This window comes from Haliotis cracherodii, unplaced genomic scaffold, assembly GCF_022045235.1.
Source record: "Haliotis cracherodii isolate W230 unplaced genomic scaffold, xgHalCrac1.p SCAF_16, whole genome shotgun sequence".
NCBI lineage: Eukaryota > Metazoa > Mollusca > Gastropoda > Lepetellida > Haliotidae > Haliotis > Haliotis cracherodii.
Genome location: NW_027266271.1, coordinates 15,608,803 through 15,635,052, shown reverse-complemented (window position 1 = coordinate 15,635,052; position 26,250 = coordinate 15,608,803). Strand labels below are relative to the sequence as shown.

At 38.4% G+C, this 26,250-nt stretch overlaps 1 protein-coding gene across 1 annotated transcript; it reads right to left on the bottom strand.

Moving 5' to 3' along the window:
* Positions 1 to 255: 255 nt before the first annotated feature.
* On the bottom strand, positions 256 to 23,477 carry LOC139463870 (speckle-type POZ protein-like). Its single transcript, XM_071245266.1, has 10 exons — positions 23,330 to 23,477; positions 14,242 to 14,441; positions 13,536 to 13,657; positions 11,984 to 12,135; positions 10,600 to 10,727; positions 9,839 to 10,016; positions 8,647 to 8,702; positions 4,862 to 4,984; positions 3,985 to 4,127; positions 256 to 2,726 (listed from the first exon to the last, which is right to left on the bottom strand). Exons 2-10 carry the CDS (start codon positions 14,317 to 14,319, stop codon positions 2,582 to 2,584), a joined length of 1,125 nt encoding a protein of 374 aa, XP_071101367.1. The 5' UTR covers positions 14,320 to 14,441; positions 23,330 to 23,477; the 3' UTR covers positions 256 to 2,581.
* Between the last annotated feature and the right edge of the window lie 2,773 nt (positions 23,478 to 26,250).

Below are 26,250 nucleotides of genomic sequence, written 5' to 3'. Positions count from 1 at the left end.
TATTCCATTTTTGTCGAACATTTACTCTTGGTGGGGTAAACATAAAATCATAGTTGGGTAAATATTTACTCCTGGTTGGGTAAACATTTACTCCTGGTTGTGTAAACATTTATTCCTAGTGGGTAAACATCTGTCTTGGTTGTGTAAACTCCTCGTCAGGTAAACATTTACTCTTGGTCAGGTAAACATTTACATCTGTTCAGGTAAACATTTCTTCCTGGTCGGGTAAACATTTACTCCTGGTTGGGTAAACATTTATTCCTGGTAGGATAAACATTTATTCCTGGTTGGGTAAACATTTATTCCTAGTGGGTAAACATCTGTCTTGGTTGTGTAAAACTCCTCGTCCGGTAAACTTTTAATTTTGGTCAGGTAAACATTTACATCTGTTCGGGTAAACATTTCTTCCTCGTTACGTAAATATTTATTCCTGGTCAGGAAAACGTTTACTCCTGGTTGGGTAAACATTATTCCTGGTCAGGAAAACATTTACTCCTGGTTGGGTAAGCAAGTAATAATGAAGATTTACTTATAAGCATGTTCTCAGGTTTAGCATGGTTGTATGCTGCTGTTAGCAACATCACAGCGGGGGACACCAGAGATGGGCCTCACACACTAAACTAACGTCAGAAATCAACCTGGGCCTTCGATTTGATAAATGAACGCTTCAACCACTAGGCTACCCCACCAACCTAAAAGGAATTTACAACGAAGGTAATCTTCATAACTTACTGAAGATAACATTCCTCAATGAGTGATACAGATGACTTCCAGTACACTATGTGAATTTCAACAATGATTATTACAGCAGTTTGTGTAATGTCATATATAATAAAATATTGTAAGAAGACCATCCATTTTCACATTCACATTACCAAGTCACCCTTCTAAACTCTAGCAATGAGTTACCAATCTGTACAAACCACAGAACATGTCTCGCAAATTCACAAAGCCATGGCATATGTATTCAAATTTCTACATGGACTCCATTGCAGAAATCCATCCCAATATCGTAATAGCACAAGAGGCCATCTACAGAGTATGAAAGTTACCCAACACTTACAATGTACAATGAAAATAAATAGACAATATAACACATATTTTCAACAGGGCGATATATAGGGCAGCAGCCTTCATAAGGCTACCCAAGAGATGGGAGGCAGAAATTGTTCTTACAAATACAAGGGAGATAACCTGGGATTTTCCAATGGATAATACCCTGCAATTCTCAAAATTTCCACAAATCCTAAAACAATAGCATGTAGACAGTATTTTTACATGAATGATTTCAGCTTCATATTTTCTGGACATATCCATGTGTAACAAGTATTTTCAAAAATCCAATTAATCTGTTATAAGAAAACCTCTTGAAATATTTCTTGGAGTATTCCCTGACATGTAATCTATGGACTTCAAAATGGAAATAATTACCCACAGATTTACAGTCTGGTTTCTATGTAGATGAACTTCATCTAATAAAAACAGTGCACACTAACATTTCCGCATCATACTCTTATTTCCTAAATCAGTTGTCTCTCATTCTAAATGAATTTAATACTGTCCAAAGATTAATTTTCTCCACATGGAGCTTAGATGGTTCTCCAAACTGAATACTAACTGTTCAACAAGAGGTATACTATAGCTGCATGGAATAAAAGAGACCAAAGGAACAAAGATATTTCAATTTTAGCCATTACGGTGGATAATCATATGAACCTTATTATAACAAATCCGGTTACAAAAAGTTGGAACTACAAACATAATAAAATAATACAAATAGATTCCACCTCATGAAAGAAAAGAACAGTTACTGAAGTCCATATATTACAATTATGGGAGCTTACATAAGGGAGGTAACTTTTGTTTCAAACGCAACTGTCTAAATTGAGACAGGACGTCCATTGAAAATCAATTCAAGAGTTCCTTTCCGTGCATAACTGTATTGAAATAAGGGACATCATCAGTCTACACATTTGAGTATGTCTTTTCCTGAAACTTCAAGAGATGTATGGAAATGGCAAAATGGTTAACCCACTAGTATCATTATTTCTCAATTGACACCTTTTTGATTGACAAACTACATCAGCTGATAGATAGATCTAGACATAAAAGTTGGCACCAAATGATGAATCGTGAACCAATGGACAGAACTATTGAAAATGACAAAATTTTGGAACGTTAACATCTACCACTGTGGGACATTCACTTTCTGTGAATAATATGAAAAATCATTGCAAAAACAGTATCTATATATATATGTGCCATGCCACTTTATGCATAGGTCTCCTAACTCATCAAAACATTGATTCACTGTTCTAACTGCATTAACTCTCTTCAAAATTATTCAGTTTACAACAAAATCCTCATCAGACACGGTATGCAACAAGTTCATTCCTGCCAGTCATTAGCCATTGTAATCTGTTCAACATGTCTTCAGACACTTGTACTCAGTCACATCCAAATGATACTGTCAAACAAAGAGGGGATGAGAAATGAATGAAACTGTGGATAACATGAACAATTTGAAATGAAAGTGAGACTGAATGATAATGGACACAAGAACATGTCTGCCATCCAAACCCTATGACTGTTTGACTCGTTTGCGAGGTGGCCCCAGGGGTGGGCTCTGCTGGCTTGCCAGAGCACGGAAAGCTTCGGCAATTAAGTGCGGGTGGGTTGAGATCATGGCTTTCCATCCTTGAGTTTCCATCACATCAGTTGCATGGCTGGAGAAAAACAATATCACATGAAGTAAAAATCATGGGCAAAAGGACATGATTTCTCAAAATGCACATAGCAAAGATATACAACATGAAGAAAAGAAACACAACCATAATCATAGTATAAGCTTACAATCACACATTACATTGCCTTTGAATGACTTTTTTTTAAAAGAAAAATATTCCCCAAATGTAAAATCCCTCATCCCCCAATTACTTCAAAGGGAGATAATTCATGAGCACAGTACCACTAGAAAACACAACTTTCTACTGTTGATCAGTTTAGAAACAGCAACATAGAGAATACACGTCACTGTAACCTGTTATCAGAGTTGTTCTTATTCAAAATATATTATGCATATACTCAATGAATATATACCACTCAACATTTGATACGGAAAATGAGATTTTTTTATACAGTGATATAACATGACAACAACATACTGAAATGTGTAATTATGTTTAATCAACTTGAAATGAAGCTGTAAATGCTTCAGTCCCATGGCAAATTTGAATACTATTTGTATGACAACATATCCTAGTCACATTCAGACCCCACCTGGAAATTCCATATCCCCACCCACAGCTGAGTATATATTAGGGCTGCAACGAATACACTATGAGGCGAATACCATTCGTATCACGAATATAGGGTAATGAATACGAATATTTAATCATGAATACTATAACATGTCACCAGTTGATGTATTATTTGTTATTTTCAGTGAAGCAATAACAACATGAATTATTTGACATGGTTTGTTAATAATTAATATATTATACATTTATATACTACACTTATCCAGGTACTAGTATCTGCTCAAATGCAACAATGAACAGTGACCACAATACTGTCAAATTAAATATTATAAGAGGGCTGTCTTTGAAGAAATCTATGCATATAATATGTTCTTATGAATATTTTTAGGTACAGGTTATGTAAATGCGCATGATTGCATATTCTTAAATATTTGATTCTAGTGGCCATGAATAACGAATTCAATTCATGAATGGATACGGTTCGATTCCCCGAATATGTGAGTGAATCGTAACAGCCCTAGTATATATATATATATATATATATATATATAAAAGAATGTATTCTTGATGGATTAGTGAAGAGCAGGAAAGAGAGAGTAATGATGGTCTTATGAAGTCCCTTTGTCCTAGGCTTGAATACTATGAAGAGCCCATGATAGATCATAAGAACGTTGAGGGAAAAATAAATCAATTCTTGTACTGCTGATAATCAAAATGGACTTACCTATTTACAAAATCTATTGCATGTGTCTTGAGTTGGTCTGCACTATGCAGATCAGCTAACACCAGAATCTCACAGACATTTTCTATTGTTAAGTTTGAACACAGGGCCTCTTCACACATCACTTTTAACCTCTCTAGAGCATACTGGAATGAAAACAACACACAAGCTTAGCAATACCATGGTAATATCCTTACATCATGGTAACAACATCATTGATACAAGGTAAGTGAGTTCGCCTGTGTTTGGTTTAACGTCACTTGGAACTGTATTCCAGTTATAGCACGGCAAATCAGCTTGATGTGTGAGGAAAGCCTGAAGCGTTGCAGCACTTAACGTATACAGTGTTTGAAATTAAGGGGGTTCTTAATTTTCACATATTCCAGTTAAGCACATCCATTCTGATGGGAGCCCGTAAGTTCACATGGTTGACAGAATGAGCAATGATTCCGTTATCTCACAATGTGACATCTTATGTGGAAGGTGAATGAGTGAGTGAGTATGGTTTTACGCTGCTTTTACCAATATTCCAGCAATATCACGGCGGGGGGACACCACAAATGGGCGTCCCACATTGTATCCATGTTGGGAATCGAAACCGGGTCTTTGGCGTGACGAGCGAACGCTTTAACCACTAGGCCACCCGACCGCCCCTTGTGGAAGGTGAGTAAAGGGATGCAGTTCCTGGATGTTTACCATTGTGGTGAAACCCACGAGAATTGGTATGACAAACCAAGGATCATAATCAGTGATAAGCAGGACAAATCCCAGATTCTAACCCACATCATAGAATACTCCTTGCACATCCAAGGGACAGTGAAATGTGACTGCTGGGCCTCTGTGGCCCGATTCATCATCTTAGATACAGTAGTAACAGTACCTTGTCAGCTGCTGCTAGAAGATCATCTGCCATTTTGTCAAGGTTTGGAGCTTTGCCTGTGTATATAAATCTCAGCATCTCCCTCATCACTTCATGGTCCACGTCAGTAATGTCTACCCGGTTCTGAAAACACAACGGATTTGAATACTGCATACTACTGTTTGCAAACACTGAATGGTTGTCTTGCATATGAAGATATGGATATTATAGTATTATTTTGAAAATTTCTATGGTTAATGCTGCTAACACCTCAGTTGGCAATACTGTAGCTGTATGACGGTGGCCTGTAATAATGCAGGGATAATTCAGGGATTGATAGTGTGACCAGTGATCCAAGCTATTGCGGTACAATGGTACACAAACAATCAAGTCACCAAGCCAAACCACCCGATCCATTAAATCGCCTCTTACGACAGGTTGCTGGGGACTATTCAAACCCCAAATCGCCATGGGTGGGAAGTAAGTAGACCATGTATACAAGTAAGGATGAGTAAACAAAGGGATGTCAGCAAGATACATGCATTTTCTGGTCAGCTGCTATATCCACCACCAGAGCTTGCCTAACAATTACCTTCCCAGTTAAGTAATTTGCAAATTAAAAAAAAACAAGTGCAAAAGTGAGTGTGGCTCACTAATACCCCCGACCCGCCTAGTGTGTCAGTAGTTACAAATTAAATAGCTAGGATAGGGTTAGCCTTTAGGGTTTGAAAAATTCATAAAAAAATGGAAAATTAATAAAAACAATTTTTTTCTTTTGACAGCACCCCTCCATATGATACAGATTATATGTACTAAGTTTGAGATGAATCCCCTGAATAGTTTAAGAGAAATCATGCAGACAAATTTTTCAGATGGACGTTAGGGTTTGAAAAATTCATAAAAAAATGGAAAATTAATAAAAACAATTATTTTTTTATGACTGCACCTATCCATATGACACAGATTATATGTACAAAGTTTGAGATGAATCCCCTGAATAGTTTAAGAGAAATCGCGCGGACAAAGTTTTCTGACGGATGGACGGAATCTTGGTATAACTATATATACTTGGTATAATGAATGAATGAGTGAGTATTGTTTGCACCGCTTCTAGCAATATTCCAGCAATATCATGGCGGGTGACACCTGAAATGGGCTTCACATATTGTAACCAGGTGTTAGGCATGACGAGCGAAAACTTTAACCTATAGGCTACCCCACCATGCCCCATTTTAAATTAGCTCAGTAGAAAAGGAAATATTCTTCTTATGCAGCCCTCCTATCTACACAATTCTAGCTGTACGCATACTAATGAAGATAAATAAACAGGGATGCAGTCAAGACCCAAGTATCTCCTTCCTTGTACTGTAATAATCATGATGAAAGTTATCCAGTTTCAACTGGATGAGATTCAACTACTTCTGTCCCTAGCAAAGCCAAATACAGTATGAAGTAAAAGTTTAAACAATGTTTCTCGGGCGTTTTTGTTTTCCTGACTCATTTTTGAAGTGACACAACTCATATTTCAATCAGGTTAGTTTTGTACCTTATACAAACATGGACACAGGAGAACAAGATCAAGGCTTTGTGTATATTGAATGGAAACAGTAAGAAGGGGCATTTGGCTGGGACTTCCAAATGCCCAAGCAAACACTTATCCCTCCACAACAGTATGCAATATTCCCACGGAAGGACAGCGGGTCGGATAAACTGCATATCCCCATTTGCGATTCAGTGGGCCAGAGCATGGACTTGACTAGACTGCCATTGTGTATCCGACCCCAGGGTGTGTTCAACTTCACTGTCACCACCATGCCTGATTACAGGTAAGTCTGGATCTGAAATCATGCTGCAACTAGAAGTACTCAAAAGATCGGGAACCGTAGTTGCCCTCATGAAACATAGTACCCTTGATACGTCTTCAGCAGGCCAATCTTCTTCACCAATGGTGGTCATGAGAGACAACGGTAGGAAGGACAGATGAAAGTCAGAGTCAACAGACATGAGTCTTAGCTCTGTTGGCATCAAGGGGAGGCGCCAAAGTGGGGAATGAGATCCCATGCAATTTAAACTGGGACGGGGGGATGGTGGTTTGGGAAGTGAACCCTTCAGGGCTACCTGCTTCAACAGAGAATGGAACAAGTGATGAACAGGAACAGTGTCAGAAGGTGTAGTAAGCTTGCGATCAAAGTTCTAACCATTTCGGGACATGATCCTTGATTTTAAGGTCATCCATGAGGCACAGGTGGCACAAGTGTAGAGGGGCAGCTCCTCAGCCTTAGAATTAGTAATACTGGGCGCCAAGGCATAAGAGGAGGCCCTCTGTGAAGAGAGTGCTTGCATGAAAACCCTTTTGTGTGACGATGAGCGATATATTGAATGGCTTGCAGGAGAGTCTGAGGTACAATCAACCCGAGGCGCCTGTACAAGCGTTGCGGACAACAACAGAAGCAGAAGGGTACCCTGAAGAGACGAGTGGTAACTGCAGCGCCGAACTGACGATCATTTCAGTATGAGTATCCTGATAAGAGAGCACCAGAGGCGATCTATTCTGAGTTGAAAAAGGCAAATTCGAAGTCTTTGAGGGCTGGGCCTGAGGTGATCACTGCTGAATAGGTGGCACCTGAGGTGGCAAAGGCGACATCACTGAAGAGATTGCTCTTGGCGCAAGTAAATACGGAGCAGGCCAGGCGGAGGGCACCTGATAATGCTGTTGATAAGCAGGTGATAACCCATCATCCAAGGCTGGTAACCCTGTAGCTGGTGAGGTGCTTGGAGATATGCCTGTCGAGGTGCCTGTGCCAGGTGAGGTGCTGAAGAAGAAGGCCGCGCCTGGTGAGATGTCGGAAGTGTAGGTACCTGCTGAGAAGACTCCAGGTCAACGAACTTGAAGGGGTGCGATGAAGTCTGACGCTGTAGTTATTGATGTGCCCTTTTGTGTAGTGTAGCCTGGTAAACATTGAAAAGGTTGGGGGATAAGTGGGCACAATTAGTATAACGCTGACCTAAGGTGCAGGAGAACCAGCAGTCTGGGCAGAGGGTGTGGGGGTCCTGGGCTGAACTCCTCCCACAACAATCCACACACTTTTGGAGAGGATGAACAAGTTCATCTTCAATTCCTGACACCGGACCCAAGATGACCAGAAAAAGAGAAACAACTATGGACGAAAATCATGGGAAATCATGAACATTGAACAAAACCCAACAAGCTCGTGTTAAAACGAGGGAGGTAGAAACAAACAGAAACCAAAACGGAGTTTCACATGCCGTAGGGAGCAATGGCGGGGAAAGAACGTGTGTAGAAGGTTAGTAGCCATTTAATCATATTTATTGAAAAAATAACAGCAAGGGACCCTAATAATGATGAACTAAGGGTGATAGATCAAATTCAAACCTAAATAACAAAACTAATCCAATTGTAAATGTGGATTGGAAGCACAACATGTCCGTTCACCATGGGCAATGATGAAAAGAGTGACAATTAGTACAGGAGCATGCTGAGAGCAAGGTGGTTGAAGGGTTTGTTCCGGTGATTAATTTACTTTGTTTTACGCTGTTATATGATCAAAGCAAGAAGGAATATTGCATACTGTTGTGGAGGTATAAGTAGAAAAACAACACTGGCTACAAAAATTAAGAGGTGCTCATTGGTCAGATGCATTTCAGATATTGCAAGATCATAAATCAAACCCTAATTGAGGAAAAAGAGGAACACACTGCTCAGTTAATATTGGCTATGTCAAATGTACCTATAACTACCAAGAGAGACAAAATTAGGGACGGAAAAATATAATCTTCATAACTACCTGTTTTCTTTCTTCCATTTCATGTTCGAACATTGCACTAAATACTGGTGACCTCGCTGCAAGAGACAAATCATGCATAAGAACAAATAAACATCACCATGATCAGTGACGTTGCAGGACTACCAACAATCTGATCCTGACATTTCAGTGTCCACAACAATTATGAAACAATTAGAAAACCAAGTCAGTGGTGAGGCAAGGTCTGTGAAATGGGGTTCAGCGGCGTGTTCAAGATTATTGCACTAATATACAACATGCATCTTTGGCTGCTTGTCCTAGTCTCGACTAATGCCGATTGAATAGTGCTAGCCCACTCATATACGATGCCACAGTTTAACATGAATACCCAACTAAGACACAGTATACGGTATACTGACGCTGGACCAATCAGGCACCTACGTGCCAGCACACAAAGTCGGCGATCTAACCAACCCACTCAGCCACCAAGACTTCCCCAAAAACGAAATTTCGATAACTGGTAGCCTAGATCACGTACTTTGTGTAACCCCCTGGCAAATGTAAATTGGCATGGCTCCCATGGCCGAAAGCTAAGAATACACAATGCCATTTAGAAATCGTGACTGAATGAATGTTGATGCAATATCTATGACAACTATGGAAGAATATCGCGGCCTAAGTCAATCCCTGCCTGTTCTGTCCCAGAATCACCTCAAGCAAATGCTTACTCACACTTTCATGCTTTCAATAACTTGGACCAAGACCATTTGGTTCCAACAGGCCTCATATCTGAACATTGGTATCATTATTCAAATTGGGAGTCACTGAACTCAAACATGTTTACTTTCATGAAATCTATGATTATTGGCATTATATGGTATACAATCTGACAAAGTGAAATTTGCACCTATGACAACTTCATGGTACTAAGGGACACAACTCTGCACAGACATTGTTCTATCTTAGACAACCTGTGTCCCACGAAGAACTGGAAGCAAGTATCCCAAAGAACTGGAAGTACAATTCAAATTATCTCTCACCAGAGCTCATAGACGCAGGGTTAGAAACTAACAGTTTTTGTCCACTAGTCCATATAATGATAACATATAGCAAAACCCTTAAAATGGGCCAATATCTACTGGTCCTTAGGATACCTTTACTATTGGGCAGTTGGGTAAGGACTACCGGACTAGTGCCAATTTCTAACGCTGTTAAGACGTGAAAACAAACTCACCTGCGAGTATTGCTTTGTGAGCAAGGAATTCCCTCCCCGCAACACAAAGTGTGACATCACTTGAAGATGACCTTTCAAACAATGCCCCTAAGTCGTCACTGAGTCGACACTCTGGTACTTTCACTGGTGTACAGTTGGACTGTCCTGATACATTCACTGTGTCACCCACGACACTCACCTGAGCAGAAAAACACACAGATGTTATCCACAAACATTACTTAATATTTATTCCATGAACACTAACCCATAGCTAACATTTACTTTTCAAGACCCTGAGTTATCAAGATCTCGTTTAGTAGGATAATCTGACTTTTGTACATGGCACATTGTTCCTTTTGGTGCCTACTTTAGCAACAAAACAAATCATGAAGATGAATATATGAGTGAGTGAGGTGGGGTTAATACCACTTCGAGTTAAATAACAGTATTTTCAACATGTGAGAGGAAAGCATTAAGTCATGAAGGTTTACTCTTTCGTGAAACCCATAAGCTTCACGGTGCTGACAAGTTATGAATCAGAAATAGGGCAAATTTGGGATAATCATAGTTTTCTGGCATACCAGAGGGAACTGTGCACAGCATGTAGCAGGACCTTAGACGACTTGGTCAACCATGCTGCCAATTATATGAGTGATATATGTTCACAGAGTGAAAATCCTGATAATAAACTGCCTGTAGCATGCTTCATGTCTTGAACAAGCTGAACATGCTGAAGATACTGTGTGTAATGCAATTAAATATTTAGAAGAGAAAAAACTTACTTCACAAAATATTGTTAACTTGTCGTCCGGTAAAAGACCATTGGCTTCATCCATTAGAAAATCTCGACGGATGAACTTTTTAAACCCCCAGTCTTTCCCTTGGACAAAACGGTATGCTCTTTGGCTTTCTACAATGAAAATGTGACAAATTATCACCTGGGTAAGTGCACAAATATCAAACAGTACCAAGCAAGACACCAACACCGAGACTCCTCACCATTAACCACTGGTCTTAGTCTAGTGAACTGTTTTGGTACGCAGATAAACCAACATTAGTATGATGAGTTCAGGTTAAGTTTGTTGTGGCTCTATGTGATCCAGCCAACCCTATTTTTAGACAAAAATTAACAGAACAAAAAGAAGAAAGATTTTGACCTACCCTTGTATCAAACCTGCATTTCTTTGTAGTTCTGATTAAATTTTGATTCAATTACTTTTGTGGGAAACAAAAAAAGTACCATCATAACAAACAAACATTTTGAAAAAAATATCCTGACATCATAAATAAATTTCAACTGTAATTTTTGGACTTATTCCCTTGTAGTTTATAATTCTATTTTCCATGTAATATTATTGGGGGGCCTCCTGCCCCCCAAAAACAAAAATGAATTCATCTGGCCTCATACATAGCTCATGAGTGAGTACCAAGAGCACTATGTAGAGCAAACATGATGTAAATCGATGAAATGAATTAGTAGTGTAAATGTTTTTGGACATGGCTGCCACAAAAAGCAAAATTACCTGTTACAGCTATATTACTCACAATCAGGTACAGACCAACAATGTCAACAGTCTTATGAGTCTACTAGTCTGATATGGCTTTTAACATCATCTTCAGTAGATTTTAGTGTTATATGGACTACCATAGCTCAGCTTACTAGACCAAATAGACCTTAACTAGAGACGGGACTCGGACTAGTGGCTGGAGATGCAGTCTGGAGATGCAGTCTGTGTTCAGCTGTGTTCAGCTGTGATTATGGCCATCACCTGCCATAATAGTGGCTCCATGCGATAAGCATTAGTGGGGTTTAAAGACACTTTTAACAATATTTCACTTGTGTGACAGCTTGTCAGTTTAATGTGAGAATAATGCCCAAAGCGATTTTTTTTGTCGATGTTCATGACAATGAATGGAAACAAAGAGAACAGAAGAGTGCTGATAGACCAATTACCCTGACAATCATTTGGGGAGAATCTTGGATTCAAACCAACTAATGCCCAACCCTTGTCCAAATCCCAACTGTCTGTCTGTCTGTCCCAATCCTGTTAGTCGTCACAAGCAGGGTTTCTGAAGACCTACTCTAACCCGGATGGATATGTGTGAAACATATGACATACCTTGTTAAGACATTTAGACTACTTCTTGATACACAATACTACTTACCCATAGCTTTTGTTTCTTCTCTTTTTGCATTCAGTATTGAAAATTTGAACTTTGCTCGAACTTCACTTTTGTTGCAAGAGACTAATAATAAGTAAAGTGAGAGGTATTCTTTACTCTCTTCATCCAGACCCTTTGGATTCACACGTAAACACCTGCAAAAAGAATAAAAATGTCCACGGTTGTTAAGAGTTCATGAACATCATCAACACCAGACCTACATGTCAGATAAACATCAAACAAGAAACGATATCAATGATCAGTGATTCAATCTATACTACTCAAAAGAAGTTAAGGACAACCCAATTCTTTCACATTACTAAACTTTATTTGTTTGTTGTTTAATGCCACACTCAGCAATATTCCAGCCATATGACGGCGGTCCGTAAATGATCATGTCTGGACCAGACAATCCAGAGATTGACATCACATAATTGGGACACGATGTCATACATAAACCAAGTCAGCAAGTCTGACCACCCGCTCTCGTTAGTTGCCCCTTACCACAAGTATAGTGGCTTTTTACAGCAAGCATGGCTTGCCGAAAACCTTTTCTACTCTGGATCTTTACAGGTCACATTACTATGGTAAATCAGTCATGGCATGACAACTTAACTTAGTAATATGAAAGAGGTGGGTGGTCCTGAACTTCTTTTGAGTAGTGTACTTTGAAATTCAAGGTCAATCATTACTTAGGGCAAAACAACTAGGATTCATTCATAACAAATCAAAGTGTATAGTGAATGAAATTAACCATAACATGTACAATACTAATAATACCAGAGACATTGATTTTGGACCAGACAATACAGCGATCGACATCATGAGCATCGATGACTAAGTCATTATGACATGCATCAAGCAAGTCAACAAGCCTGACCATCTGATCCCATTAGCAAGGCTTGCTGAAGTCCAATTCTAACCCGGAATCTTCAGGGACTCTGGGACCAGGTAAAAATGGCACACACCAAAAAAGAATCATGCTAATCAATATTGATGTTTTGTTCATCCTTGATAAGTTGATTTGATGTCTGTTTGGGTTTGGGAGAAATTCTGTGGAATAATTACCAATTTCTGCAGTAAAAATATGACCATTGCCGTATTCATAATGTGTATGTTTGTATAACATGTTATATGCCTAGGCATCATTCAAGTGCAAATTTGATAATAATGAAAATTAATTGGTGTATTGATTGAAAAACAAAGTGGTAAATTGCGCGATTTTCTGCAAATCTTTTCGAGGAATGGCAGAATTGTGGGACTGAGCAACATATGGCACATCTACAAATACAACCATGATTGATTGTGAAAAAGGGGGATCCTGCGGGTTTGCTTCTATAGTATTTCAGTCTTGAGATCCTCGGAAGGTTAATCTCTTCAGAGATAGATCTGTGAAAATCTGGGGAGACGAGTTTTTCTCTCCATAAATCTAGTTATTTAACATTAACTACAAGTCCAAAAACATCTGCGGACTAGCTACATTTGACAAATGGTGTCTACCCTTGCTTCAAATGTAACTGTTTCAACAACAGCTGACTTCCATCAACTGACTTACCATTTCAGTTTATCATTGGCCCCTGCTGAGAAAGTGGAACTTTTGAGGACCTCTCCCATTTCTTCTCTACAAAAGCTGAAGTTGTTGATGGTCCATATATAGGAAAATTTGATCACTTTTACCTGTAAACAGTAACAATGACATGATATTAAACAGGAGACAGAAGAAACATGAGTCACAACGAGCCTTGAGTGTTGAGTCAACAGAGTATCAAAAACTAATTAAAATGTTGTAATTGTATGTTGTTTAACCCGCACTCAGCAATATTCCAGCTATAGGATGGCGGTCCGTAAATAATCATGTCTGGACCAGACAATTAAGTGATTGACATCACACAATTGGGACATGATGTCATGCATCAACCAAGTCAGCGAGCCTTACTACCCGCTCCCATTAGTTGCTGCTGACGACAAGCATAGTCGCCATTTAGGGCAAGCATGGGTTGCTGAAGACCTATTCTACCCCAGATCTTCACGGGTAACTAATTCATTTTTTCACTGTTTATCAATGATTATTTCAAATGGATTCAATGTTAAAAAACCTAAGTTGAAAACTGATCTGCTTTTGACAAAAGAACTCTCAATATACCATGAGGTCTATCATCTAATGAAATATATTCGCTGTCATATACCTGGAATATTGCTGAGAGCGGTGTTAAACAAAATGAAAAAAAAAAAAATATTAGCAAATGCTGTTCATGTCTTACTTGTGTGTAGCACCAGTTTTCTGCAACAGGACATGACACTTCTGGTGGTGGAGGGGTCGGCACCCGACAAACCGCCATGCGGGAGTTGTCGGGCGACGAGGACGTCCCGCGGTCCAGCTGGTCCGCCAGTTTGATGCCTTAGTGAGCCACAACGATGATTGTGTCAGGCCGGTGTATAAAACTGGGTTCAGGAAACAGCACTGAAAGTAAGATGTACTCAATATTATCATATGATCTCACATAATTGCTGTCATATCATCAAAGATTCAAACAAATAACAGCTGGTCATTTACATTGACACTGACAACTATGGAATGAGCATGATCAATGATTTGTTTTGTTTGTTCGTTTGTTGTTTAACATGTTTACACCACACTCAGCAATATTGCAGCTATGTGATGGCGGTCTGTAAATAATCGAGTCGGGACCAGACAATCCAGTGATTGTCATCATAAGCATCGATCCACATCGTTGGGATATGATGACATGCAATCAACCACGTCACTGAATCTGACCACCCAATCCCATTAGTCGCCCCTTACCACAAGCATAGTCGCCTATAATGGAGAGCTGTGTTGCGCTACATTGCAATACACATGAGGCCCAAATTATATATATTTGTACTGTTAAAATGGTACTTCTTTAATTAATAATCTAGACTTCTGATTGCGAGATTGGTAGTATGAATAAATGAGACTACCTATTATGTCATCAATATGGAATGTTGATGTCAACAGCTTGAAGCGTATGCTATTTGTATAGTTTAGATAGGAACCCAGTCTATCTTAATGCCTCGAGATAGTAGATATAATTAATATAATTATATATTAATTCTTCCGCGACATTACTGGAAAAATATCCATATGCATGGGTTGTATTGCGATATGTGTATTGCTGACAGTATGCTGACGGTATACCTGTTATATTGAACAACCCTAGTAATTAGTGCTATAAATTACACAGCAAATTGCCACGGCATCATAAAACTGCTGCTGAATTTATTATTTTAATGTTCTTGAAATAAGCACTAGGTACAATATTGTACAAGGCATACATTTTGCGCATTTTTAAAATCCTCAGGATATCATGAAGTTTATGTGCAAATCTGCCTGACTATATTCATGGCAGCAGGGATAGACACAGCCACTAGTCCATTAGTCCAAGACTAATGAAAATCCTCAGGGACTTGTTATTTTGTACCAAAATCTTGCTATTTTACATAAACCACTGCTGCAAACTAATCATGCTGACTGGTTATGACCAACGGTGTCGACCCCTATTGAACACATGTTGAACACACCAATTAAGAGGTCGTCTAGTATATAGTGCATAACAACATGAGGGATATCTGCAAATCTGCCTTAGTGTATATTCATGGCAGAGATATGTCAATGTGACACAAATTGACAGGTTGTGCAATAAACAGTCACATCATGTACATGTTTTTATTAATGAAAAATATGAAAGTTACCGGAACAATCTGTGTCAGTAAATGCACTACATGTTCAGCAGTAGGTGAACTCCAAAACAGTGACTTCATCACGTATTCAGTTTGTGAAATGGAATACTAATCATTGACATACATCATGACTCAACAAGTCATCAGGAGATGACATCAACCCCCGAACTGGTGCAATTCGGAAATACCCCACTATTGGTTCATTGCCATTGGATATGTTCAGTTCAGTGTAGAAAAAAATAATGAAGTTCACTATTTTTCAATATCCCTAATCATCATAAGGCACCAATTCACCACCAGACTGATCTGTATAGCAAGTTTCAAACAGAAAATTCAAAGGAAGGCAGATGGAAGACAGCTAGATATACTGATAAGTTTAGCCATCCCAAACACTGCCTAATCTCCAAACTAGGCTAACATTATTATGAAACACGTAGCTTCATGGGTTGTTTCTATCCATAAGTCCTTGCACAAAGTGTTAATAAACAAACAAGCACACAGACAAATTAAACAGACATGGAGAAGGGGTGAAATTTTGCCCAGCCAAATGGGCTATCGACTATGTTCCAGCAAGCCTTTCATAATTCTAACTGGCCACGGGCCAAAAGTTAAATCGACCCCTGTGACTTCATGACACACTTGGGCAGTAGTTAGACATAAGCATTGTGTTTAAAAAAAAGGATACTCCAACACTTATTCTAATAATTAATTTGTTTTGCAAGAAGTGTACAATCAATGTTTTCCTTGTATTTGGTTTGGTTTGTTGTTTTACGCCACACTCAGCAATATTCCAGCTATATGACGGCGGTCTGTAAAATAATCGAGCCTGGACCAGACAATCCAGTGATTTACATCATGAACATCGATCCACGCAATTGGGATCGATGACATGCATCGACCAAGTCAGCGAGTCTGACCACCCGATCCCGTTAGTCGCCTTTTACGACATTGTTTAAAAATCAACAAAATCAGTTGAAAATCGAATGATTATGCTCATGATAGCAAACAGAAAGTTATGATGGGGGCAGGTGGTATTGAGATATTTAAATATGAGTTAAGATTAATTAAGAAATAAATGACGGGGTGGAGGTGTTTATCATACAATTAACCACTGCAGGGAGAATACACCATGAGGGATGCAGACTCAAGTGGTTTATTCATCATGCAGTGTTTAATTGTACAATAAACAATCCCCAGAAATGAGGTTTCGTTCTGCATTGTTCTTTGCAATTTATATTTTAGCTATCTCATATTAGTCCCAGTCTAGCAAGGCATTGCTTATTACTGTAATATACTACAGAGATAGACATGACAGCGTCAACAGAGTAGAAAAAACGGTGGCAAAACCTGGCAATTTTAACAGTCCTTGGTACTCTATTCAGGTTTGCCATGGAGGTACTGAAAATGATTTTTGAATTTCCAGCCTTAGAAAATAAGAGGTCCCTTGGTCCTTGAGGTTTGCTCATATAGTAGTTGAATCTAGGGAACACTTAAATCTTTAAATTTTAACATTAGGTTAATGACAAGGACCACTTGACCCCTCTTTCGACCACACTGACTACGCTATTTTGGTAAACAGCAGTCTGTATAAGTGTATTGTATTACATACTACAGTACAACTACTACCACAATACTGAACACCATTTCAGTTATATTATGGCATGTCAGCTTGTCATCGGAAGGCCTAAAGTGAGGCAGGTCATATTACCACCACAGTCATGATATAGGATAAGTTACTCTGCAACTTTAGACATGTCTTTAACATATTTATCTTGTTTTTAAATACGAAAATATAACATTCAGTACTTGACACTGACCAAATTTGTCAGTGGTCCAAAGGATCAGCACCAAAACAATCTACTGGTCCTGTTGAATCTCTACAAGACACAATGTTGCTAAAAGTTCAGACTCAATCTATCTCTGATTTCGAAACGTGTACCTAATTAAATTACTTCGTCCCCAAAATAATACTAGACCACCAGATCACAAATTATTTAATCTTACTGGTCCTTAAGAAAATATGCTAGACTCAGACCTGCGAACCAGTTGGTTTGTTGTTTAACAAGAAAATATGCTAGACTCAGACCTGCGAACCAGTTGGTTTGTTGTTTAACACCACACTCAGCAATATTCCAGCTATATGACGGCGGTCTGTAAAAAAATCGAGTCTGAACCAGACAATCCAGTGATTGACATCATGAGCATCGATCCACGCAATTGGGATCGATAACATGTATCAACCAAGTCAGCGAGCCTGACCACCCGCTCTCGTTAGTTGCCTTTTACAAGCATAGTCGCCTTTTACGGCAAGTATGGGTTTCTGAAGACCTCTTCTACCCCGGAATCTTCACGGGTCTGCATACCAATGTTTGTGCCAAGCATTGATATTTCCTGAATTAAGCCTTAACAAGACAGTTACCATATAAAGAACTTGATTTGTTGACTAACATTAAACCAAAACATTAAACCACCCAGAGAATATAATGAGCAATTTGACATTACAATGATGAAGTATGCCCCTAACACTGCAATATCTATTCTTTTCAAATGTTGGTAAACTGGTAATACTACATGCCTCTGGTATTCACGGTACATTACACTTTTGTCAAGCTACCTCTACAACTGTAATAGGTTGGTAACCACAACAATGCTTAAGATGAGTACAAGGAAGATATTTTCTTATAACATTCCAAATCAACAGTGCAACACCACAACCTGACACTACCGTGTACTGAATGGGAACTAAAGAATTGGGTTTTCAAAAGGAAAACTATTGGCAAGCAGGGGTTTTCCCGTAACCACATGCACTGTCCCTGATTGGGCAAGAGTTGATAATGTAGGGCAGGAAGAAGCTATTTAAAGATTAACAACTATATTTATCAAGACTTTGATGAAGCGGTTCAAAATAGTGCTGACTACCCTCATCATGATCTAATTGACTTTATTATCATATCATTATCAGTTTCTAAAATAAATTTTACAAGCCAGAGGGTCTCCAGGGTTAGAACTAAACTGAAATGCTTTACTAGTCCGGGTCAAGATTAAATGCCCTTGTAATGGTAAAACAAAGGGGAATTATGAAAATTTGGACCAGTCCACTGGAAATCCCCTGGCTGTGTCATACCGAAAGATGTGGAAAGATGTGAAAAGATGGTACTTGGTGTTACCATGCCTAGCACACAGCATCAATGGGACAAAGCCATAAAACTGGCATAAGTCTGGACTAGTACACATGGGTACATACGTACGTACCTACCTACCTACCTACATACATACATATCACTATATAAGTGCAATAATCTTGAACACAATGTTGGGACAGAAAATCCCACATACCCTATTCAGGGTGATCAGTTATCCTGAGGGTTAGTACTCTTAGCAGTTCAAGCCTTTTCAGAGGGGAGGTTACATGCAATGTGTGTGGTTGTTATGCTCATATGTCATGTGTGTGGTTGTTAATATTATGCTTATGTATTGTGAGCGGTTGTTATGTTTATGTATCACGTGTGTGGTTATGTTTATGCATCACGTGTGTGGTTATGTTTATGTATCATGAGTGGTTATGTTATGTAGCATGTGAGTGGTTGTTATGTTTATGTTGGTTGGTTTGTTGTTTAAAGCCGCACTAAGCAATATTCCAGCTATATGACGGCGGTCTGTAAATAATCGAGTCTGGACCAGACAATCCAGTGATTGACATCATGAGCATCGATCCACGCAATTGGGATCGATGACATGTATCAACCAAGTCAGCGAGCCTGACCACCCGATCCCGTCAGTCGCCTTTTACGACAAGCACAGTCACCTTTTACGACAAGCATGGGTTGCTGAAGACCTATTCTATCCCAGAATCTTCAAGAGTATATGTTTATGTATCATGTGTGTGGTTGTTATGTTTATGTATCATGTGTGTGATTGTTATGTTTATGTATCATGTGTGTGATTGTTATGCTTATGTATCATGTGTGTGGTTGTTATGCTTATGTATCATGTGTGTGGTTGTTATGTTTATGTATCATGTGTGTGATTGTTATGCTTATGTATCATGTGTGTGGTTGTTATGTTTAAGTATCATGTGTGTGATTGTTATGCTTATGTATCATGTGTGTGGTTGTTATGTTTAAGTATCATGTGTGTGGTTATCATATGTTATTACTAATCAAGCTAGTAAGTGTTCCGGATCAGGGGTATAGGTCTTCAGCAACCCATGCTTGCCGTAAAAGGCTATGCTTGTCATAAGCAGATAAGAGGTGACTAACGGAATCCTGTGGTCAGACTCGCTGACTTGGTTGATGTATGTCATCGTATCCCAAGTGCATGGATCAATGCTCATGATGTCAATCACTGGATTACTTACAGACAGCTGTCATATAGCCGGATTATTGCTGAGTGTGACGTTAAACAACAAACAAAGTAAGTGTTCATTCCTAACACTGAAGGTACTTTAACTCTTCTCTATATCATACAGTGATAGAAATTCACACTGACCCAACTCAACTCGAGTGAGATCAAAACATCTTGAATTTTATTCTCCATGGGAAATAGGGAATGTCCTTATCATGCTTATGTCAACACTAATCAGGCTAGGAAACATTTCAGGTTTGGGGGAAATATGTAAATGCATGTATTATTAGTTTATGAAAAGATTAGATTACTACTAACAAAGAAATGTTGATGTCTTGATTTTCACAGATTAACACTTTATACATTTGTGAATAAAATATAATGAGTTTACATACTATTGTTTTACTATGAATTATTTTTTAATGTGTAATTGTTAATGCAGTGAGTGACTTCTTTATACATGTATTCATATTGTCTCTATAGTAATGTTTGAATTTGGCACTATAAAAGGGATTTGAAAATACCTATCTCAGACAAAGTTAACTAACTTATTGCATCCCAGCGAACATCCTTAACAGGAAACAAAACAAAGTGATGTGTATGTTCACACTGAAACACATTTACCATGTTTACTCGACATGCTGTATGAGGAAAAATAACAAACCCATGTTCTGGCAATTTATCAAATGTACTTTGCTCCGTCAAAAATATATTTTTTAGGTCACCTGAAGCTGCAACAATACAGAAAGTCTGTATTGCATGAGTGAATCTGATTGTACACCGTTTTTAGCAATATTCAAGCAATATCATCACAGAGGACACCAGAAAATGGGCTTCACATGCTGTACCATGGTTGGGGAATCAAACCCGGCCATTCGGTGTGATGAGCATAGACTTTAACCACTAGGCTAGACCACCATCTAAAGGTCAGTACAATGTTTTGGAAACATAAAACAATTTGATACAGTAGAAAAAAAAGAACTGACAAAAACTGTTGGGAAAAGGCCATGACATAAAGACCATTTGAGCAGACTTGAGCATGCAAAGAGAGGGCAGGCAAAGTTTAAAATAATATAGACTCCAAAAGGTACTGGACTGTCAGGAATTTATCAAGACATGCTCAGAGGGGAAGTGTGAAAATATTCAGATTTTCATCTATTCTGTCAAATGAGAAGATGGACTGGTTACTGGTAGGCAATCCTTGCACAAACGATGCAGAGAAATCAAAACATTGATGATCAAAATTCTGCTGCTATATATGACTCTATACGACTTTTAACTCTATACAAATTGCCAATGATTAATTTTTTATGATAAATAGCCACAGATCTGAGTAAGAAGCAATATCTGCCCCATATGTGAAATCTGCCATGGATCTGAGTATACACCAATATCTGCCCTATTTGTGGAACCCGCCATGGATCGGAGTCCTAGACATATATATACAAATATAACAAATGGTAATAATAAATGTAAACAAAATCACTTCTCTTACACACCACACATAGATACACTCATGAGTAATATGCAATCTATAAAAGATATTTCCATTTTAACATTTAACATGTTTTTAGGAATAAGAATGTGAAAACTGCATTACATGATGAATATGACAATACCCTGCTCTTTACAGAAATAATATAATCTTTTGCTTCCGGCAATTTGCCCAATCCTGCAAAACAGCTTTGACCAGAAAAGTTTTCAGCATCCTTAATTTATTTTCACAATATATCATGACACATAATATGCACCGCCTGTAATGTGAAGTGTAATCAGAATTTGCACCTGTCAGTAATCGTTTAATAGTCTGCATAATAAAAAAAAAACCTGCCGTACCTACACAGCTTCACACAACTGGGATGCACTGACCGAAACACACATTATTAATGAAGGCCAGATTATAACCAATAACTTCTAACCTAAATATATTACAAAATATGCAAAGACAGTTTTATTTACTAATATAGAACCAGTCTACTCTTCAGGTTTTATTCTTATTTGGGAAGTTTTACAAACTTTTGCTGCAGACTCAAAGTTTCAGATCAGTTCATTTTCTTGGTCATTGACTGATTGTCATCCAAAGTGTGACAAAGATAATTTTCAAATGAGTAAAGACATATTATAGAAGAATGTCTTTTCAAATGTTGAAACCATGAAAATGTCTTCAGGCCATTTGTTTTTCACATATTCACTAAGCCTTGGAACCATATACTGGACACTGGAATGCCTAGACAATGCAACATTATAGTGGGATTAAAGTAGAGCCAGAGGATAATATTATTCTGGCAATTTATCTGAAAATTCAGTTGCTTTCCATGATATATTTTGGCACTGAAGAAGAAGAAGAAGAAGAAGAAGAAGAAATTGATCTAGGTCTAGATGGAAACATAAAACTTTGAACTAGATATACTGACACCTACTTGACTTAGTCTTTAAATGCGTCTTTATCCTGCTTGGCAATCAAACTTGAGTTTTTTCTTTATTAAAATACATATGTCAAGTACATGAAATTAACCAAATAGAGTGAATATGGTCAATACTTTGGATCAATAGTCCTGACAACATTGTTTTGGCACATGTGTGGACACATACTGATTATGTCCAATCCATTCAGTCATGTGTCCTAACATGTGAATGTCAAGTACTCAGTTTCACATCATTATCAAGTTGGTGAGTGAACAGCTCATATTAGAAATGTAGAACACTAAAATCTTTGGAATAAAAACTAATACGAGAATTTTAATGATTTACACTTTTGTACACACTCAACAAATTAAGTAAAACCAAACACTGACAGCTGTGGTCTAAACATGTTGAGTCTCATAACGTATCATTTTCCCTTTGAGGTGAGGATCCACAGAGACACTTTGTTCCAATTATTGAGACATTCTTCAAAGAATACAGAGAATATCAAGAAGAGAAGGGTTCCAAAATGATGTACTTTATAGGGGGACAGGTCAATGCGCCCTAAATGTTTGACCTCCTACGAGGAAATGAGTGACATCGTCTGCATGTGCGAACTGACAAAAATAGAATGATCTACATCCGCTTTACAAAACAGCTGACATGAACGAAGCAAATCGTTAGATTGTGAAATAAAAATTCACCTGTAATACAATAGGACATAAATTAATGACCTACGATGCCTAATTCTAACGAAAATTTACAAAAGGTTTTGTAAACAAACAATAGAGTGCAAATGACTGCACCGAAAGCTCTAAGCAGAGAAATAGGCCGAATTTGACAAAGTGCTCTCTCGTGAAAATGCGGACACTCGATTCTCACCTCACTGAAAAAAGGGTGCTGGCTTCACTTATGGCATCATTCTGTTTTACTATATCCTTTCTATTAATGAAAGAGTATTCCAGGGGTTTCCAACATGAATTTTGGCACATAAACCACTGTTCATGAACTTATCTTCCTGTCCAGATTCCTGAACATGCGCAGACGATTCGTGGTACAGTTTCCCAAACGAGGTTATGACCTTTTAGTCTCTAACCAAAGTTTAACTTTGATCGCTTTTCTTGAAAAACGATATGTAATATTTATGTATAATGAAAATATCTGTTAACGAATCATATGTTTTAGTAGCTAAAACAATTTCACCCTTGAATACAGCTTCTTCTCAAATGGCAAGTTTAAAATTCTTATCAAGGTGAAGGTCAAACTAATAATGTACTGTGTATAACTTGCTCAAAACACACGGCCCAAATGTCAAATAAACGCCGGTGGTCTCATGGTCCTGTCTATTATAAACGTACTAGACGATATCACGGAAATAGTTTAGTGTAGTGCGTCATATTATATAATCAATTTAGATGAGCGACATATTCTATGTTATTATTTGATTAGACGGGTCTACTAATTCGAAATCTTGTATATAGATCTAGATCGATTATATCGCGATTGTTATTAGTTATTTTTTTACATAGGCCCAGATGTGTTTTATCGTTTAAGTCAAGCATTTCAAAGAGAGTTTCACAGGGATGAACACACACACACACACACACACACACACACACACACAGTCGAGTCCAAATTAACTACCCGGGTACCCACACCCCCTAATACCCGACCCTACCCGGGTAGGTACAACATGTCCGATTGGGAATAGTTTGACAGTAGCCATGGCAAAATGTTTTCAGATACACGTATAAAACGATGTGGTCATGCATACACTGAAGTTGACTGAAGTTTTAGCTTTGTTCAAACATATATAAGTCAGAAGGAACGTGTTCACAGTCATGAAGAAATGCGAACATGAGAGACTTAAACAACTGCAACCCACCACCCCCACCGCGGCTGGGTACGGCACTGCATTCTATATTTGTAGTTTGTATGGCATCGGTTTTGATTTCAGTAGAATAATTCATCTGTGATATTACTGATACATCCCAATGGTGATGCTGTTTAATCTCAACGTGGAGGGTTATGAATTTATAACAATAAACTGTATCTGAGTACACACTTTTTAATAGTTGCATATATCACAACATATAAAAACATAATGCTGCTTTGGTTGACATTTACAGAAGGAGTTGTAAGTGTATTTACAATGCTACCGATAGTTATTGTGTTGCGATGTGTGCCTCTGTGTGTGCGTGCAGTGGTGGTGTGTGCGTGTTGTTTAAAGCCGCACTCTGCAATATCCCAGCTATAAGGCGACGGCCTGGATATATTCGAGAGCGGACCAGAAAAAGGCACAGCTCGGATAAAATTTCAGCCTCCATCTGCTTGAAAAAAACCCCAAACAAAACATCAATACAGAGTATTTCGTAAGCAATAAGCTTCGAGTCGAGACATGTGCATGATAGACAGTATACCTGTAACACATACCTATTAAAGATCATTTGAAATCTTCCATTCCATTTCAAGAGGCCATATCATGCAAGTGACTGTGTCGTATCCTTGGACAAGATTATCGAGTCCACTTGTCCCGCTGTGATATGACTGAAACAGTTGTTGACTGTGATGTGAAATGCCCATTAAGCATCTTACTTGGAAAAAAATAACATACTTATATTATCATAAGAAATGTATTATATGCCAACATCATTACACGTTATGTCGTGAATGAGGACCAAAAAAAGTAGGTATAGCGTCCACAGTTTTGAGGATAGGGTCTATTGTTCGGCATTCGATCAACCATCAAGACTGAAATCATGAAGCTCCCTTAGAATATCACAATTGTAGTTCCCTTTAATCCTTCAGAATGTCACAATCGTAGTTCCCTTTAATCCTTCAGAATATCACAATTGTAGTTCCCTTTAATCCTTCAGAATGTCACAATTCTAGTTCCCTTTAATCCTTCAGAATGTCACAAATCTAGTTCCCTTTAATCCTTCAGAATGTCACAATTCTAGTTCTCTTTAATCCTTCATAATGTCACAATTCTAGTTCCCTTTAATCCTTCAGAATGTCACAATTCTAGTTCCCTTTAATCCAAACTCGACGATGTAAAGATGTGATACGTCTGATCACGAGAACTGGGATTCAACACCATTCTCAGAGGGCCTGCATGTGCACAGGACCATTTAACTAAAAATAATAACACACAAAGACGAGGCCGGAGGCTGAGAGTGTGTTTGTTATTATTTGAGCACATAATGCCATTTGGAAAGTGGTCAAATGTAACAAATGTTTGGGACAACACTTTCTTAGTAAAATACAGATTCTCGTACCTATTTGGGGTTGAGCCCCGTTCGGGATTCGAACATACACTGCCAGAGAGAGGCACCTGATCGCCAGCACACAAAGTCAGCGATCTAACCCTCACAGCCACCGAGGCTTTCACAAAAATGAAAGTCTGACAACTGGTACTTTGTGTACCCCTCTGACAAGTGTAAATTGGCACCGCTCCCATGGCCGAAAGCTATGAATACACAATGCCATTTATAAAGTGGTCAAATGTAACAAATGTTGTATTTGGGATAACACTTTCAAGTAAAATATAAATTCTAGTACTTTTGTGGGTTGAGTCCCGTCCGGGATTCGACTTTGTGTGCTGGCGATTAGGTGTTACATTTGTTAGTATTATTAGTTACATGGTCCTCTGACCTGTGGTAACTAAACCTTGTCATCTGAGCGACCTAGTTGTTGCCTTAATTTGATGGTCAAGTTGATCCCACAAGAGTACTGCAGGTGAGATGTACGTCTGGTGACTTTGTTGGTCAAGGCAAGATGCTGTATTGGGTCTTGTGTTATCT

Excerpts from the sequence above, each read along its gene's own strand:
- LOC139463870 (XM_071245266.1), bottom strand. The coding sequence starts at position 14,319 with ATGGCGGTTTGTCGGGTGCCGACCCCTCCACCACCAGAAGTGTCATGT. Across the intron at positions 4,985-8,646 it reads AAATGGAAGAAAGAAAACAG|AACCGGGTAGACATTACTGA; the intron begins GTAGTTATGAAG and ends TTGTGTTTTCAG. Across the intron at positions 4,128-4,861 it reads TTCTAGCAGCAGCTGACAAG|TATGCTCTAGAGAGGTTAAA; the intron begins GTACTGTTACTA and ends TTTTCATTCCAG.